Below are 16877 nucleotides of genomic sequence, written 5' to 3'. Positions count from 1 at the left end.
TGAGCTCTATTATTTCTTAGAACTGCACATGAAAATCTACAATGATCTCAAAATAAAAAGCTTAACTGAAAAAAGAAAAAAAAAATCCAGGAGGAAAGATAAGGAAGTAAAAGCAAGAAGAAAAAAAAAAAAGAAAAAAGAAATTCAATAAGTCAGAAAAGCACAAATTTTATTATTTATGATCCCCCCCACACCATCAAAAAGCACACTTTTTTTTTCCCCTCAGTACTGGGGACTGAACCCAGGGGTGCTCTACCACTGAGCTACACCCCTTATCCTTTTTATTTTTTATTTTGAGACAGGGTCTTGCTGAGTTTGCTTAGGCTAGCTTGAACTTGTGATCCTACTGCCTCAGCCTCCCAAGTCACTGGTAGTGCAGGTGTGCACCACCATGCCTGGCTCAAAGCAGTTTTAAAGTTCTTTAGACTTACTGCTATTTGTGCTTTATTCCTATGGTTCAGTATATCTTTAGATATCTCAATGAAACAAATTGTTCTTAAATTTTAAAGCTTTTATTTACAAATATTTTTATCCTTGAATGGATAAAGAATCATAAAGTTTAGCAACACACACACAAAAAATCTCATCTATGATGCTAGATCATGCTTAGCTTTAATGGACAAAAATGGAAGATTTCTATAAGCTGAACTTGTTCCTGGGACTTTTGTCGTCGTCTTCTTTTTTTTTTTTTTTTTTTTTTTTGAGGAGAGATGCAGAATGATTGAAAATACAGTGCTAATGGAGATTGAGTGGCATAAACAGGAATTCTTTTCTAGTATTTCAAATTGAAGCCAAAGTGACTTCAATAAAATATCCTGAGAAAGATAAATCATTAACTATACCAAAATTACCTTTCCATGTATTTCTTCTTTGTGTAATAATGAATGTACTTAATGAAACCAACCCTAAACATGTACTTTACTTCCCAAATGGTCACCAACTAGCTGGGGTCTACATTTACCTTCTAAGATTCCAAATGATGATCCTTGTCCCCTTCTTACCCATAATAGCATCAAGTTCTGCCAGTAATTTCTGTTCCGTAGAAAACAGAGAATGTTCCAGAATCGCAGCAAGGCTTGCTTTTGATTCTGCTAAATTAATCATCTGACGTATGTCCTTGGTTAAAGACTCAGATCACCAACATGCTTTTCACAAATATAGTATGTAAACTTTAATAAGTAGCAGAAAAATATTTTCTCAAGTATTTTCAAAGTTTTAAAATGACAGTTTGATTTCAAATGAATATCAGAAAGGATAAAAATTAAGTTTATTAATATTATTACTAATTTAATTTAATGCCTTCTAATATTTCAATGTGTCAGAAAATTTTCCTAAAGTTATCTTGCTTTTCATAATCATTAGCAAAATTTTCAAGTCATACCACAGACGTCTTTACTAATCCATAATAAACCTAAAATAAAAAGGAGAGCTATGGAAAAAGTTGTTTATTTCTTTTTATGGTGCTGGGGATCAAACCCAGGGTCTCACTCATGCTAGGTTCACAATAACCACTAAGCTATCCCCCCAGCCCTTGAAAATAATTTAATGTTAAATGTAACTACCTTAACATTCAGGATTTCCATAGCACAATTCCAATAACAAACCCTGAGCTTCAGGTGTAGGGTTAAAGGCAGTTGACAAAGACAAAAACTGGAATAGGTGTAATTAAAAAACAAGAATCTGGAGAAAGGCAAAAGGGTAGAATGCTTCCCCATATTTTTTTCAGTTTCGAACAGCTTCTATTTCAAAACCAAAAGGATATGGTGTTTGTTGAATGCCACTATTGGAACAACAACATGTTCTGCTTTTATGACTTCCAAGTAGGTCTGAGACAAGAAGCCCACACTCATGGTTTCTCCATTTTTGGTAAAAACTATTGCATCTTTACCCAAACGCATAGAACCTGACTTGAAGCCATTCCCATACAATCCAACCGGGACATGACCATTCATGGTGACTTTGTCACTGAAGCCAAAGCTAAAAGAAAAAGAAAAGATTTAAAATATAAACACTCATAATCTTTAATTTTTTTCAAATTCACCAAATATAATACCAAGTTAAAAAAGCCTGGGTCCAAATGCTGGCCTCACCTTCCTGACTATATCATCTTGGGCAAATTACTTTTAATCTATCTTGATGTATCTTCCCATCTATGAAGCAAAAGAAACCAAATCTTATCACAGGGGTGTAAGAATTACAGGTACTAATACAGGAGCTCGCTGCCGGCACATCCTGGTCAATTAGTTGGCCGAGTTATAATCTGGGGTCCTAGGACTTGAGATTTTACCCCATGAACCTCTTCCTCTAAGTGTTCATGATTCTCTTGTTCTCAGCAAGCCTACTGTGATATGATTAATGATGGGATCAACTAAACCTTTTGGCAGCATAACATTTAAGGGATAACAAAAGGCCTATGCTTCTAAATTTTTCTTGTACCCTGTATCTATACTACAGTCTGTTTCCATTTCAGACACATTTGATTCACACTGGCATCCTATTCTCTGATCCTATAGCCCAAGACCTTAGGACTACTTTATGCTGCTTTCTCAATCTCTCAATCTATTTAAAGTTAGTCCCCCATGGTAAGTTTTAATAGAAATATGGTCAGAGGCAATCACTCACACTGAGTGTATGAAATTTCATGTTTAAAAAAAACCAAAACAGGATACAAAGTATGACACATGGAATTTTTTAACTACTTAAAGCCTTGATCTTCAAATGTATGGCACATTTTTACATACCTTAGCATTTTGTGTAATTTATCTGATGTCATACCGTTCCCATTATCAGTGAATGTCAAGCATATACAGTCATTTATCACTGTTTTGTCAATCCATATCTGTTTAGCATTCACATCAGGATCATAAGCATTATCTGGGACACAAAAGGTTTTGAGAAATTTTGAGTTTGCATTTTAAAGAACAATTAGAACAATCCTTTAACAAGCAACAGATTACCACATTTAGGACTACTTTAAAAGCTACAGTTTTTAGGAATTCATAAGGTTTGGAAACAGGAAACTATATTCATTGTCTACTGCAGAATTAATCCTTTCTACAGCTCTTCATATTAAGTATAGAGCAAAGACTGGTACCTGTCACACTAAATTAGTGTAAAACATCACTGAACCCAGAGATGATTAAGAGAAGGATCAGCCTGGCTATCATAAGGGAAACTGAGAATTGAGTGTCAACTAGCACTATGAATTGACATGGAAGGTACATAACATTTATTAAATAAATGAAAAGTCAATTTCATTTTCTGTTAAGCTACATATATACATATATATAAGCTACAGTCATAACCCTTGTCAGTTTAACAAAAGTTTCTTTGGCTTTTATTTCTATTATTGTATATTTAACATCCTTGTTTAGCTCAACTCAAAATTTCTCTTAGACCATGTAAGTATAAAGGAATACATTTAAAAACAGAAGATTTTTTTTAATATTTATTTTTTAGTTATAGGTGGACACAACATCTTTATTTTATTTTTATGTGGTGCTGGGAAACGAACCCAGTGCCTCATGTATAGTAGGCAAGCACTCTACCTCTGAGCCACAGCCTCAACCCAAGATTTTTTAATGGTACCAGAAATTAAATCAACTGGTGATTCATCTGAATATTCCTTAACCAATCAAAATATATTTTGAAGACCTTATTATAGGTATTATAGATATTTTCAATTATCTGCCTACAAAGCAGCCTAGAATTAAATAATCTTTTTACTCCCAACCCCTTCAAGATAACTGTTTTATTAAAAACTTAAAATGCTGGGCTGGGGATGTGGCTCAAGCGATAGTGCACTCGCCTGGCATGCGTGTGGCCCGGGTTCGATCCTCAGCACCACATACAAACAAAAATGTTGTGTCCGCCGAAAACTAAAAAATAAATATTAAAATTCTCTCTCTCTCTAAAAAAAAAAAAAAATTTTTTTTAAAAACTTAAAATGGGATATACCCCAAACAGTGCCATGAAAGTCATGGGAAGCAGGATGCCATAAAAATAAGAACTACAATGTTAAAGCAAACCCACTCCAAGATGGGGGGGGGGGAATCACCCAAATACATGTGTTAGTTGGAATACTTGGAAAAACCTAACTATAACAAAGAAAAGTACTTGTTCAAAAAGTCCTTCTTTTCCTTGCACATGGACCCTTCCTTGATAAGGAATTTAATTATACCTAAGAACAAAGTGTCCTTTTACTATATTTTTAAAACATATACTAAAATCCTAAAAAATATTCGTCTGCATGAATCATGACCCCATAATGCAAATCTGACTGCAACCCTGCCTCTTTTAATGTTCATTACAACACTATTAAAATAAAATCCTAGCTGGATGTGGTAGTTCACATCTATAATCCAGTGACGAGGAAGACTGAGGCAGAAGGACTGCAGGTTCGAGGCCAGTCTCAACAATTTAGTGAGACCTTTTCTCAAAACAAAAACAGAGGGCCAAGAATGTAGCTTTGGGGTAGAGTGCTTGCTTGGCATGTACAAGGTTCCTGGTTCAAGCCCCATACAGCAAAACATACATATATAAAAATCCTTGACCCTGCTCATCCTATCTTTTGGATGAAGCAAGAATTTATTATCACAAATCTAACATATTAATCTTCGTAACACCAGAAAAACGAACCCATTCTATATATTATATACATTCTCTATTATATACTCAGTATATATTGAGAAGCATAATTCTCATTTTTAACTTTGATAATCAGAATAAAAATGTTTTCAATATAAACACTGTACAAACTTAGCAAATTGAAACCTAATGTTATGAAATACTTGGGTAATATTATAAGGAAAGTTAAACAGTGATTTTGACTCCCTTTTGCATAATTGTTATGCTAGGTAAGCCTTATTACTAATATTATTAAAGATAAAAATTTTTGAAGTACACTCGTATATTATTATTCAATAAAGTTTTAAAACTGTAAGTGCAAGCAACAGATAATATATGAAACGTCAATTTACATACCTATTAATTCAGCAACTGCACTGAATGGCCAAGTATGACTAGTAGAATTTGTATGTAAAAACTTCGGGCAAAGCTGAAACAAACCAATGATTCATGTAAATTAATTTAGATCTTACTTTTAAAAGAGAACAAAATCCAATATAATTTATTTGTCCTAGGGTTAAACAAACTGAGGCTGAACAAAAATGACTTAGCTCCAGGATATATCTTGGAAATACAACACAGAAGATTCTTGGAAACCAACTAAACAACTTACATATCAAGACTTGTTTCAAAACCCTTGCCTTCTTGTATCCATCCACAATGGCCCAATCCCCAACAGCTACCTGCCTTGCAAGACCTACCTTAAAATGACTCAGCCAAGGTCCTAAAATCCTATAAACATCCTAATCTTCCTACTCTGAAACACAATTGTGTGGGAGAGGGTCTCCTTAGTGTACTGGATCTAATGAACTTGCTTCATGACAGGATTTTCTGATGGTCTCGTGAACAGTAACTACTGGACTCTTTGACTTGGTTTATAACTCTTAAGTTCATTACAATTGTGTGACATTGGCACAGTATGCATCTAGAAATTCTTATCAAATTCTTATCAAAAACTAATATCAAATATTAGTTTCAATGCAACAGACCATTCTTATTCCAAGGTTTTTAAGTCTGATTTTATTCACAACTCCCAACCCCTTCAAGATACTATTTTATTAAAGAATATGTCGATTAACCTCATACTACAGGGAACTCTCTTAAATTTCCTGAATGATGTAGACAGCAAATGTATAAAAATGTACATATGGTTTTAAAAGGTTGAGGGTTAAGGGGCTGGGATTGTGGTTCAGTGGCAGAGAGCTTGCCTCGCATGTGTGAGGCACAGGATTTGATCTGCAGCACCACATAAAATAAATTTAAAAAGTAAAGGTATTGTGTCCATCTACAACAACAACAAAAAATTTTTAAATCTTTAAAAAAAAAATAAAAGATTGAAGGACCAGGGTTGTGGCTCAGTGGTACAGTGCTCACCTAGCATGCACGAGGCACTGGGTTTGAGCGTCAGCACCACATAAATGTAAAATAAAGATATTGTGTCTACCTAAAACTTAAGAATAAATATCTTTAAATTTTTTTAAATAAATGAATAAATAACAAAAGGTTGAGTTGAGGGTTGAAAATTTACTATGCAGAGAATTTCCATACAATCTTTTTTGTGTTTATTTTGAACAAATTTACTCATATTTAAAGAAGAAAAACAAAAAGAATAGGGAGCACTATGGTAAGTGTTAAGAGTTCCCCAAACTAGATTAAATCTAATGCAAGCCAAGAACATTTACAATGCTCAGTTGCTGCCACCAGGTGTCAGAAAAAGGTCAATTTTTCCTTTGTCCACACTTGCTTTCAGATGATCCACAAAGTCCTCAGTACCACTCATTAGGTGAAATACTACACATTTTGAGAAATCATATCCTGTAAAGACTGCTCTTCAAATTAGAAAATATGCATTTCGGACTTTCTATGGTTATATGTTTATAAAATATGGAATATATATAATTAAGACTTTCTTAAGAACAATACCATAAATTTCTAAAGAAAATCAATTTCCAGATTTACATCTTGTACAAGAAGCTTTTTCTCAAATTAACCTACATGAGAACATGCCAGTGCTTAGATCTTTCAGTCCCAATTCTACCATTTATATAAGAATGAAACAACCTTCACCCATTCTAAATTTTACCCTGAGGCATGGCCTTGGGGTATAAAACTTCTGGATACCAAACAAGGAGACAAAGACTAGTTCAACCACCATAACCACCATGAGCTCAGTCCTTCTATTTTTGCTCCATTTCATATATTCATAAGAAGTGAGGTCTAGAGTTAAAAAGGTATTCAGAGCCAGGCGAGGGGGCACAGATGCCTGTAATCCCAGCAGCTAGGGAGGCACTTAGCAACTCAGCTAGACCCTGTTTCTAATATATATTTTTAAAAGGGCTGGGGATGTAGCTCAGCTAAGCACCCCTGGGGTTCAATCCCCAGTACCAGAAAAAAAAAAAAAAAAAAAGGTATTCTGGTCCATGCTACTATACTAGGAATTTAAATGTAAGGTAGAGTGTGATAGAAGGAATTTCAATTCTCACTTAATTCTTAAGAGATTCATATAAGCAAAGAGGACAGCAGTAAAAAATGAATTCTACCTGGGCATGGTGGTGCACACCTGTAATCCCAGCAGCTCGGGAGGCTGAGGCAGGAGGATCACTAGTTCAAAGCCAGCCTTAGGTTGCTAAAAGCAGTACATAAATTAAATATTTGTTTAAAAATATAAGTGATTAGAATAATGCCTGGAAGACAACAAATATTTTAAGTGTCTGTTTAAAAACTATCTCTTTAGAAAGGAAAGTTACTAGCCAGGCCTGGTGGTATACACCTGTAATCCCATGTTGCAGGAGGACCATAAGTTCAAAGCCAACCCCAACAATTTATTGAGGGCTAAGCAACTTAAGTGAGATCCTGTCTCAAAATAAAAAATTTTTAAAAGGGTTGAGGATGTGACTCAGTGGTTAAGTGCCCTAAGGAAGGAAGGAAAGAAGGAATGGAGGGAGGGGAAGGAAAAGAAAAGGAAAGGTACTAGGGAATGAGACTGATCAAATTATGTTATTCACATGTACAAGTACAGCATAATGAACTCTACTATTATGCATAATATAATGTACCAATAAAAATATATCCTTTTGGGCTGGGGTTGTGGCTCAGATGCAGACCACTTGCCTCACACATAAGAAGCATCAGTTCAATCCTCAGCACCACATAAAAATAAATAAGCAATATAAAAATATTGTGTCCATGTAGAACTAAAAAAATATTTTTTAAAAAAATATATCATTTAAAGAAAGAACTGAGCTCATATAAAACAAGGAAAATCTGAGATGTAACTCAATGGTAAGAGTGCTTCCCTAGCATACACCAGGCCCTGGGTTTGATTCCCAGAACCACAAAATAAATAAATAATAGGATTAAGATTTGAATGGAAGCCAGGCGTGGTGGTGCAAGCCTATAATTCCAGCAGCTCCGGAGGCTGAGGCAGGAGATCAAGAGTTCAAAGCCAGCCTCACAACTTATGGAGGCGCTAAGCAACTCAGTGAGACCTTGTGTCTAAATAAAATACAAAACAGAGCTGGGGATGTGGCTCAGTGGTCAAGTGGCCCTGAGTTCAATCCCCAGTACCAACACCACCAACAAAAAGATTTGAATGGAGATGCACTTGATATGAGAGTGGTGATATTTAACTGGATATACAAAGCTTCAGCTAGGACAGGAGAATTGTGAGTTCAAAGCCAGCCTCAGCAACTGTGAGGCACTAAGCAATTCAGTGAGACCCTGTCGCTTAAAAATATATATACAAAATAGGGCTGGGAATGTGGCTCAATGATTGAGTGCCTGAGTTCAATCCCCAATATCAAAAAAGAAAAAAAGATATACCAGATCCTTCCTCACCCTGAGTAACCTTGAAATTGCCTTAGACAATCCTATACAAGAATGAAGGTCTGTTCTCTGGAGAAACTGATGGTGGTAAGCTCTAGATTACTGTGACAACGGAAAACTAGTGGACTCAGATCAAGACAGTAAAGAGTCCACATACATATAAACCTTCATGTATATGGTGCCAAGATCATTTAATGGGAAAAAAGGCCAGTCTTTGACATAAGATCCTGGGAAAACTGGATATGCACATTATCTTAACGCATACAAAAATTAGATCAAAATGAATCAAAGAGCTTAGACTATTTAAAAAAAAAACTTTAGGAGAAAGCACAGGAGAAAAGCTTCATGACACTGGATTTGAGAATGATTTCTCAAATATAACTATGTCATAAATTTAAATTATGCATCAAAAGACACATATAGTGAAAAGACAATTTACAGAATGGGAAAAATATCTGCAAATCAAATATCTGACAAGGGATTAATATCCAGAATATATAAAGAACTCCTACAATTTAACAATATGAGCAAAGGACTCCAAGGTATATAAATGGCCACTAAACAAAACACATGAAAAGATGTTCAACATCATTAACAATTAGGGAAATACAAATCAAAACCACACTTAGATGCTATCTCACTCATTTGATTGGCTACTATTTAGAAAAGAAAAACAAAAACAAAAAACAGAAAATAATAAGTGTTGTCAAGGATATACAGAAACTGGATTTTTTTTTTCTGTTGTGTGAAAGTTGTCACTACCAAAATGGAGTCAACTTGTGTCAAATCCTAAAAAAATAGAACCCAGGAAGGCCATAAAGGAAGGGTCCTCACAAATATCTGCCTAACAGCACATGTTTCCTATGTCCATACTTACTCTGCCACCATATTCTGCATTGCCAACAGCTTGCTTTTCCCAATTAACTCTTCATTTTGAAGAGCTATTCTCTATGTTGTTATTTAGGTTAACAGTTGCTAGGAATGTATGGTGCAGCTGCTATGAAAAAACAGAATGGTGGCTCCTCAAAAATTTAAATATAAGCCAGGTGTGGTGGCACCTCTGCCTGTGACTGCCTGAGGCTGAACAAGGACTGTTTCAGCCTGGGCAACATAATAAGACTCCATCTCAAAAATAAATAAATAAGTTTGTTTGTTTTTTAAAGGGAATCACCATATAGTCTAGCAATTCTACTTCTAGGTTTAGACCCAAAGGAACTGAAAGAGATATCTATATGTCCAAATTCAAAGAGCATTATTCACAAAAGCCAAATGGGAGAAACAACCCAAATGCCCATTAATGGATTAATGAACAAACAAAATGTGAGGTTTTAGGGGGAAAAGTTTTTCTATACTCTCATAATAGTTCTGATAAAAAAAAAAAAAGTGTGGATTTTTCCCACACCAGCAAAAAAATTCTCCAACTCTTAATTCCAACACTAAATACCTGGAGTTAATGCAGACACAAGACAGACCCCACTTCAGATGCCAATTTTAAGTTCAGATCTCCTATACTTCACAGATTGGGGGTTCACACAATCCCTACCTATTTGATAATTTGTTAAAATAGCTAACAAAACTCAAAGAAAGAATTAATTATGTTTAATGGTTCATTGTAAAGGATAACACACACACAAAAGAGATGAACAGTCAGATGAAAATCACATTGGGCAAAGTATGGGGAAGGAGATGGAAGCCATCAGGATCTTTTTTTATTGCTGGGGGGAGGGGGATTGAAGTCAGGGGCACTTGAACACTGAGCCACAACCCAGCCCTATTTTGTATTTTATTTAGAGACAGAGTCTCACCAAGTTGCTAAGCACCTCGCTAAATTGCTGAGGCTGGCTTTGAACTCAGGATCCTCCTGCCTCTGCTTCCCAAGCACCTGGGATTACAGGCATGGGCCACTACGCCAGCCCGGCCTCTTTACCTCTTTTTTTCAGGACTGGGGATCAAACCCAGGGTCTCACATGTGCAAGGCAAGTCCCCCCCCCCACCGCCCCCTTTTAAAATTTTGAGACAAAATCTAAATTGTCCAGGCTGGCTTTAAACTTTCAATCCTCCTGCCTCAGCCTCCCGAGTAGCTGGGAGAACAGGCAGGCAGCAAGCTCTGCATTATAAGTACTTCTACAGATCCCATTTACTATGCTGACAGGATAAAGATAACTGTGGATTACTTCTGTGACTATTACACACATGGATTTGCCCCTCACAATCTGGAATTTGCCCCTTATCGTGTGGGAAAGTCTCTAATGTTATTTTTTAGAACATTGCAGACTATTGTCCTGTCCCAACGGCCTTGTCTTGGTGATTTTGCTTTGTCTGGCTCTAGCTTCTTGGCATTTCTGCTGACCACAAAACCCCAGAAGGCTGAGCTAACTTCTTGCCTGCCATCCATCTCCTGGCATGATATCATACTCCCATAGCTTTGAAGACTGGTGCACTTTTTAACTCCTAATTTTCTGGTACGGCTGTTAACCCCATAAGACTGAGAGCTAGCTTGGTCATCCTACTTCCCCTGAGAAGTCTTAATCCTAAGGATTCCTGTTTTGGGAGGAGGTCCCTGACTGTTTCAAAAACATGTGAGCAAAGGCAACAACTTGATACTCCTACCTCCCTCTCTCATGCCAAACTACCAGAATAGCTAGCAGCCAGGATTCTACATGTCATGGCAGATGACTAGGTGTGGTACTCCTCTCCAGAAACTGACTTCTAAAAGTTCTATTTGGTTCTTTTATAATTCTACCTAGCCCTCTAGATAGCTATTTTTATTTGAAAATAACTGTAAATTCACATACAATTGTAAGAAATAAGACATCCCATTTACCTTCTTTTACCATCTTACCCAATATGATTAACATCTTATAAAACTGTTACTACTGATAGCATCTCCTTTTGTTCTCATTTTTTTAAAAAATTCAATGCTTTTGGTTGTTTTAAACAGACTTTTCCATTCTTTAGGGTCTACCACATACTTATGTGCAGTGGTCTCAATAAAATGGCTCTTTCCTACTTGATCAACCCAACAGTGAAGCCCATCAGTAGGACTAGCCCTACTCACGCAGGTACATCTAGTCAACTTTTAGTATCTTACTTGAAAATGTAAACTGAAAGCTAACTATCTCCACACATCTGAAAATGCATAAATTAGAAACCAAAAATACACAGGAAAAGAAACAAAAAATAAATAAAGTATGCAAAAGAAAATCTCTAAAACATTACAGTTAATATATCCGGCAATAGGCCAGGCACGGTGGCATATGCCTGTAATCCCAGCAACTCAGGAGGCTGAAGAGGAGGACTGCAAGTTCAAGTCCATCCTCAGCAATTTAGTATGGCCCTAAGCAACGTAGTGGGACCCTGTCTCAAAATAAAAATAAAAAGGGTTCGGGATGTGACTCAGTAGTAAAGCACCCTGGGCTCAATCCCTGTACCAAAAAAAGTTAGGTGACATCCAGTTACCTATCAATCAGAATCTGAACCCAGGAGGGCAGGCTCCAGAGCCTGTGTTGTCAGTCACTAAACTATAATGCTTGCAAAGAGTAAATCCCAAAAGAAAAATACCTGGGATGGAGAGACAGAAAAAGGAGAAGGAATTTGGAGAAAAACATTAAAGGGAAGTCCTGAAACAACAATGACTCTCAACTTGTAACAGGAACTTAAAGAGGGTGCCTTTGCCTAAAAAGCAGACTCTTGGGCCTGGGGTTGAAGCTCAGTGTTAGCGCGCTTGCCTCGAATGCGTGAGGCACTGGGTTCGATTCTCAGCACCACATATAACAAATAAATAAAGGTCCATTAATAACTAATAAAATATTTTTTAAAAAAGCAGACTCTTCATTTGGGCCTGCAGTTACCCTTCACAATTGGTAACTAAAAGCAGAATAAAATTTGGCATCTCTGACTGCATTTTTTTGTGTATATGTGTGGTACTGGGGATTGAACCCAGAACTGTGTACATGTGAGGGAAGCACTTTACCAATTGAGCTATATCCCCAGCCCTCTGACTTCAATTTTTATCTGTCTCCTTTATTATCTTAAATTTTGGGGAGACAGATTCCCACTCAACTCTGCACCTACACAGGTAATCACTTAAGAAGTAGATCCCAAAACTGGTAATTCAAAGTTTATTAGCACTAAATTTACCTAACCAGTCTCATCCTGTTTCAAGACCGAGGCTGCCAAGATGGGAATAACTAAGGTATCTGCAACCCTTGCAGGAACATTCATCTGCCAGTTTTTACAACATCCTGTTCCAGATCCCCTACAGAATGCCTAGAAATGTCTAGTACTTGGGAGCCTTGCAGGCAGATCACCCCATGATGAGACTGCCCCCTAAGCAGAAGCAATGATCTTATAGGAACCAAATGACCCCTCTCCAGGATCACAGGTCTGACAGATAAAAATCCTACAAAGCAAATAGAGATTATCCCCTGAACAAGGGCAATTTCCTTTACAATTTTTATAAATTGTGTGACCAAAACTGAGATAAGAATCAATCAGATCACATGTTGACCAAATCTACTTAATTATGCATAACTCTTGTCTGCCCCAATTCCTCCTCTACTTAAACCTAAAGCTCATCTCAGAACCTCTGAAACCAAAGCTAAGGAGATCTGGCACCCCTTTCCTTCCCTGTGGAAGGAAATTAAGTCCGTTTCCTGTTTCGCAATTACTTTTTCCATTTGCCCCACCTGCTCTGTTGGGGTCCCTATAGCAGGGCCTCTGGCCAGACTCCAGTAACAAACTGACAAAATATTGGGTGTATCTGAACACATCTGGAAAAGATTTCCCAGTTCCTCTGAAAATCTGGATTACTGAGTGATCAGCACAAAGAAACAAAGCAAACAAAATGTAAGTTAATTATTAACTTCAGGGAAAATAAAAAGCCATATAGAAAAGAAAATGCAATTATAGTACACTGGCACATGAGCATAAAGTTAAGAGTAAAAACAAACCATATTAATAATCGAAACCCCCAAAAGTGACATATGCATTGGGAGAAGAGGAGGCAGTGAAGAGTGCTTGTGTAGGCTAAACCCAGAGAGGATTTCTGAAAAGGGTGTGGGGAATCAACAACGAAGAAATGGTATAAGCATTTTACTTAAAAAAAGGAGAGAAAAAAAAAAAAGCACAAATATTTTTAAAGTCTTGTCACTTTCATCCCATCCTGGGATCTCGGACTTCCTAAATAATTTTTTTTAAAATTAATATATAGTGGGCTGTGGTTGTAGCTTAGTGTTAACAGCATTTGCCTATGGTATCCAGGGCCCTGCATTCCACCCATCTCCAGCACAGCAGAGAGAGAAAGAGAGAGATCTTTTCCTGATAAAAATTTGTACATACTAAGGAGGTTCCCTTTGACACTTGAATTCTATGGTTTTTGTTAAACATTTTTTTTAATTATTTAATTTTTTTTTTTAGTTGTTGATAGACCTTTATTTATTTATACATGGTGCTGAGAACCAGACCCAGTGCCTCACACATGCCAGGCATGTGCTACTACTGCTGAGCCACAACCCCAGCCCAAATTCTATGGTTTCTGACAAATGCAAAAGCTCATTAATTTTTATACTCTCTCTTAACAGAAGCATCTGACAGCTGTAGGCAAATGAATGGGTATGGGTGTGCTCCAATAAAACTATGCAAACTGAAACTGTATTTCATATAATTTTTGTTATGTCACAAAATATTCTTTTTTTCCCCCAACCATTTACAACTGTATAAATTGTCCTGATCTCACATGCTATACAAAACAGGTGCTAGGCTGATTTGGCCCACAAGCTTGCCAACTCCTATCCTGAAACAAAAGCAGAGACTGGTAGAGATACTGTCCAGAAGCTGCAGATGGGAAATCTCTTGTCAATTAGGTTCCAAACAGATCATATTACCCACAAAAGAAAGACCTAGCACACTGACAGCTGCTGCATGGAGCCAGCCAGCTAACAAAACTGCTTTCTTTCTTTTTTTTAGTTGTTGATGTACCTTCATTTTATTTATTTATATGCAGTGCTGAGAATTGAATCCAGTGCCTTACACATGCTAGGCAAGAACTCAACCTACCATTGAGCCACAATTCCAGCCCAAAACTGCCTTCTTGAAGACTTTTTTGTTTGCTTTGTGTTGCAGTAATGAGCATGGAACCCAAGGCCTCAAGCATGCTGGCCAAAGCACAATTTAGACAGTTTTGACTCTTGATTTTGTTTGATTTCTCACTTAAATATTTGGGGGTTGGGGTATAACTGGCACTTGAACTCTGGGGCATTTTACCACTTGGGTTACATCCCCAATCCTTCTATTTTGAAACAGGATCTTGATAAATTGCCCAAACTGGACTCAAATTTACAATCCTCCTGCCTCAATTTCCAGAATAGCGGAGATTGATAGGCCAGTGCCACATCAGGCTTCCCACCTCAATCTTAAAGAGGCAGAGACAACAAGTGCAAGGAGGCCAGGAAGATAAAACAACCAAATTGCAGAACCAGTTAAAAAACCAAGTCACGGGGCTGGGGATGTGGCTCAAGCGGTAGCGCGCTCGCCTGGCATGCGTGCGGCTCTGGGTTGGAACCTCAGCACCACATACAAACAAGGATGTTGTGTCTGCCAAAAACTAAAAATAAATAAATATTTAAAAAAAAAAAAAAACCAAGTCACTCCTATTGTCCACTACAGGTTTCTGGGCTTGACTGAAAATGACTCAAACTGGTCATGTTCTGCAAAACTTTAAAAAAGTCGTCTGTTGATACAGGGTATCCTAAAATTGCTGAGGACCTCACTAAATTGCTGTGGCTGGCCTCAAATTTGTGATCCTCCTGTCTCAGCCTCCAGAATTGCTGGGATTACAGGCCTGCGCCACCACACCAAGCTAAAATTAGAAATTTCATTTTTATTTATTATTTCTGGTGCTAGGGACTGAATCTAGGGCCTCACACCCCCCACAGCTCTGAATAGGTATTTTAAACTGGACATGATCAGACTCATATCAGAAGCCAAGGAAAACGTTAGAGTGCCCAGATGCACACAGGTGAGAGGAAGAAATTAATAAAATTTAAAGGCAGTAATAAGAATAAAGCTGCTCTCTATACTCCCAACTACTAAAGACTACCTCTTTCAATAAGCCAGTTATGTAACCAAAGGACCTTTTTCCGGAATGTGTAAACAACTCTTATAAATCAATAAAGATCCCGCCCTCAAACCCAAGAAAAAGGAATTTAGAAAAATGGGCAAACGATTTAAACAGGGAGTTCAAAACAATAATAATGCGGAAAAAATGATCAACTTCACAAATAATCAAGGGAATGAAACCAGATTTTTAACACAAGGATTGGGGAAATGTAAAATTGGAACTCTACCAGGTGTTGGTCCGTGTCAGGCTAAATGAATGAAACATGTGTCAAACACGCAGCATTTCAGTGCCAGCAGATACATTTTTGCCTAAGAATGCCAACAGTGTCAAATAAACTTTTCCTGGATAATCAGGTGAGGAAGCCACACCCACATTTTCAGATCCTGACATTCTAAGTCCGCGGGACCACTCCCTAAGGTTCCAGATACTAGAAATGCTAGAAGGATTTCCAAGAGCTCCCAGGGACCCGAAACAGAGCGTCCGAAGGGCAAAAGGAGAGCCCGGTGACCCAGAGCCGGGGCCTCGGTGCCAAGGAGGCGCAGGACCCGCAAAGGGCCCAAGGCTGGCCCCAGCTCTGCCCGGGGAGTCCCGCGGCCCGCCCGGGCCCGGCGTCCCTGCTGCGGACTGCGTTCCCGCCCCGCCGCCCGCCTCTAAGAAGGGGCCTCGCCCTCCGACGACAGCTGCTAGGCGGCGGAGACTGGACAAGAGGAGGGGCCGCGAGGGCAAAACGAAAGCCCGCGCGGAGGCCAGGGACGGAGGCCAGGGACGCAGCCCAGCCCGCCTCCGAGCCGCTCCGCGCAAAGCGAGATGGCGACCCCTTCCCCAGCCCCGCCGCGGCCCGGGCCGCCGCGCCGGGCCCTCGAGTCGCCACCGCCCACTGCCGGCCCCCCCTCGCTTGCCCGCCTGCCCGCCCTCCTGGGACACGGCCCGCTCCACCCCTCGCGGCTGCTCACCGCGCTGAGGCGGATCCCGCTGGGTGGCTGCGCCGCCATCTTGAGCGAGCTACAAAGCCAGGACCGGCCTCGGCCGCGACGCGACTCGGGTGTGCGACGTTCCACCCACTTCCGGGGCGGGTCCCAAACAAGCCCCGCCCTCGCTTCCGCCTCCAGGCAAAGCCGAACTCCAGTCCCGGCACTTGGACTTGCTGGGCTGGTTACCGCGCGTTGTGGTAGGCGTCAGGCCGGGCGTCGGGCGCTTGTTCGCCAGCCCGAAATTCCTGGGTCCGGTTGCGGTCCGGGTGCTTGACCTGGCATGTTGAATTGCGCTGGAGAAAAGCTTCAGTGCTCACTGCTGTCGATATTTTAGG

At 38.9% G+C, this 16877-nt stretch overlaps 1 protein-coding gene across 2 annotated transcripts in view; it reads right to left on the bottom strand.

Moving 5' to 3' along the window:
• Positions 1-16598, bottom strand: part of Morc3 (MORC family CW-type zinc finger 3) — a 42276-nt gene extending 25678 nt beyond the window's left edge. Inside the window, exons 1-5 of one of the 2 annotated variants that reach the window (XM_026380365.2) lie at positions 16525-16598; positions 4984-5056; positions 2742-2874; positions 1763-1977; positions 962-1109 (exon numbers count right to left, since the gene is read on the bottom strand). In XM_026380365.2, the coding sequence (XP_026236150.2) occupies positions 962-1109; positions 1763-1977; positions 2742-2874; positions 4984-5056; positions 16525-16563 (608 nt within the window). In that variant the 5' untranslated portion in view covers positions 16564-16598. Of the gene's footprint in view, positions 1-961; positions 1110-1562; positions 1679-1762; positions 1978-2741; positions 2875-4983; positions 5057-16524 lie in introns of those variants that run through there. The other variant, XM_026380366.2, reaches the window with a different exon arrangement.
• Positions 16599-16877: the final 279 nt, after the last annotated feature.

The sequence above is a fragment of the Urocitellus parryii genome, chromosome 2 (assembly GCF_045843805.1).
Source record: "Urocitellus parryii isolate mUroPar1 chromosome 2, mUroPar1.hap1, whole genome shotgun sequence".
Classification (NCBI taxonomy): Eukaryota; Metazoa; Chordata; class Mammalia; order Rodentia; family Sciuridae; genus Urocitellus; species Urocitellus parryii.
The sequence above is the reverse complement of the archived record's forward strand: the minus strand, read 5'-3'. Positions and strand labels throughout refer to the sequence as shown.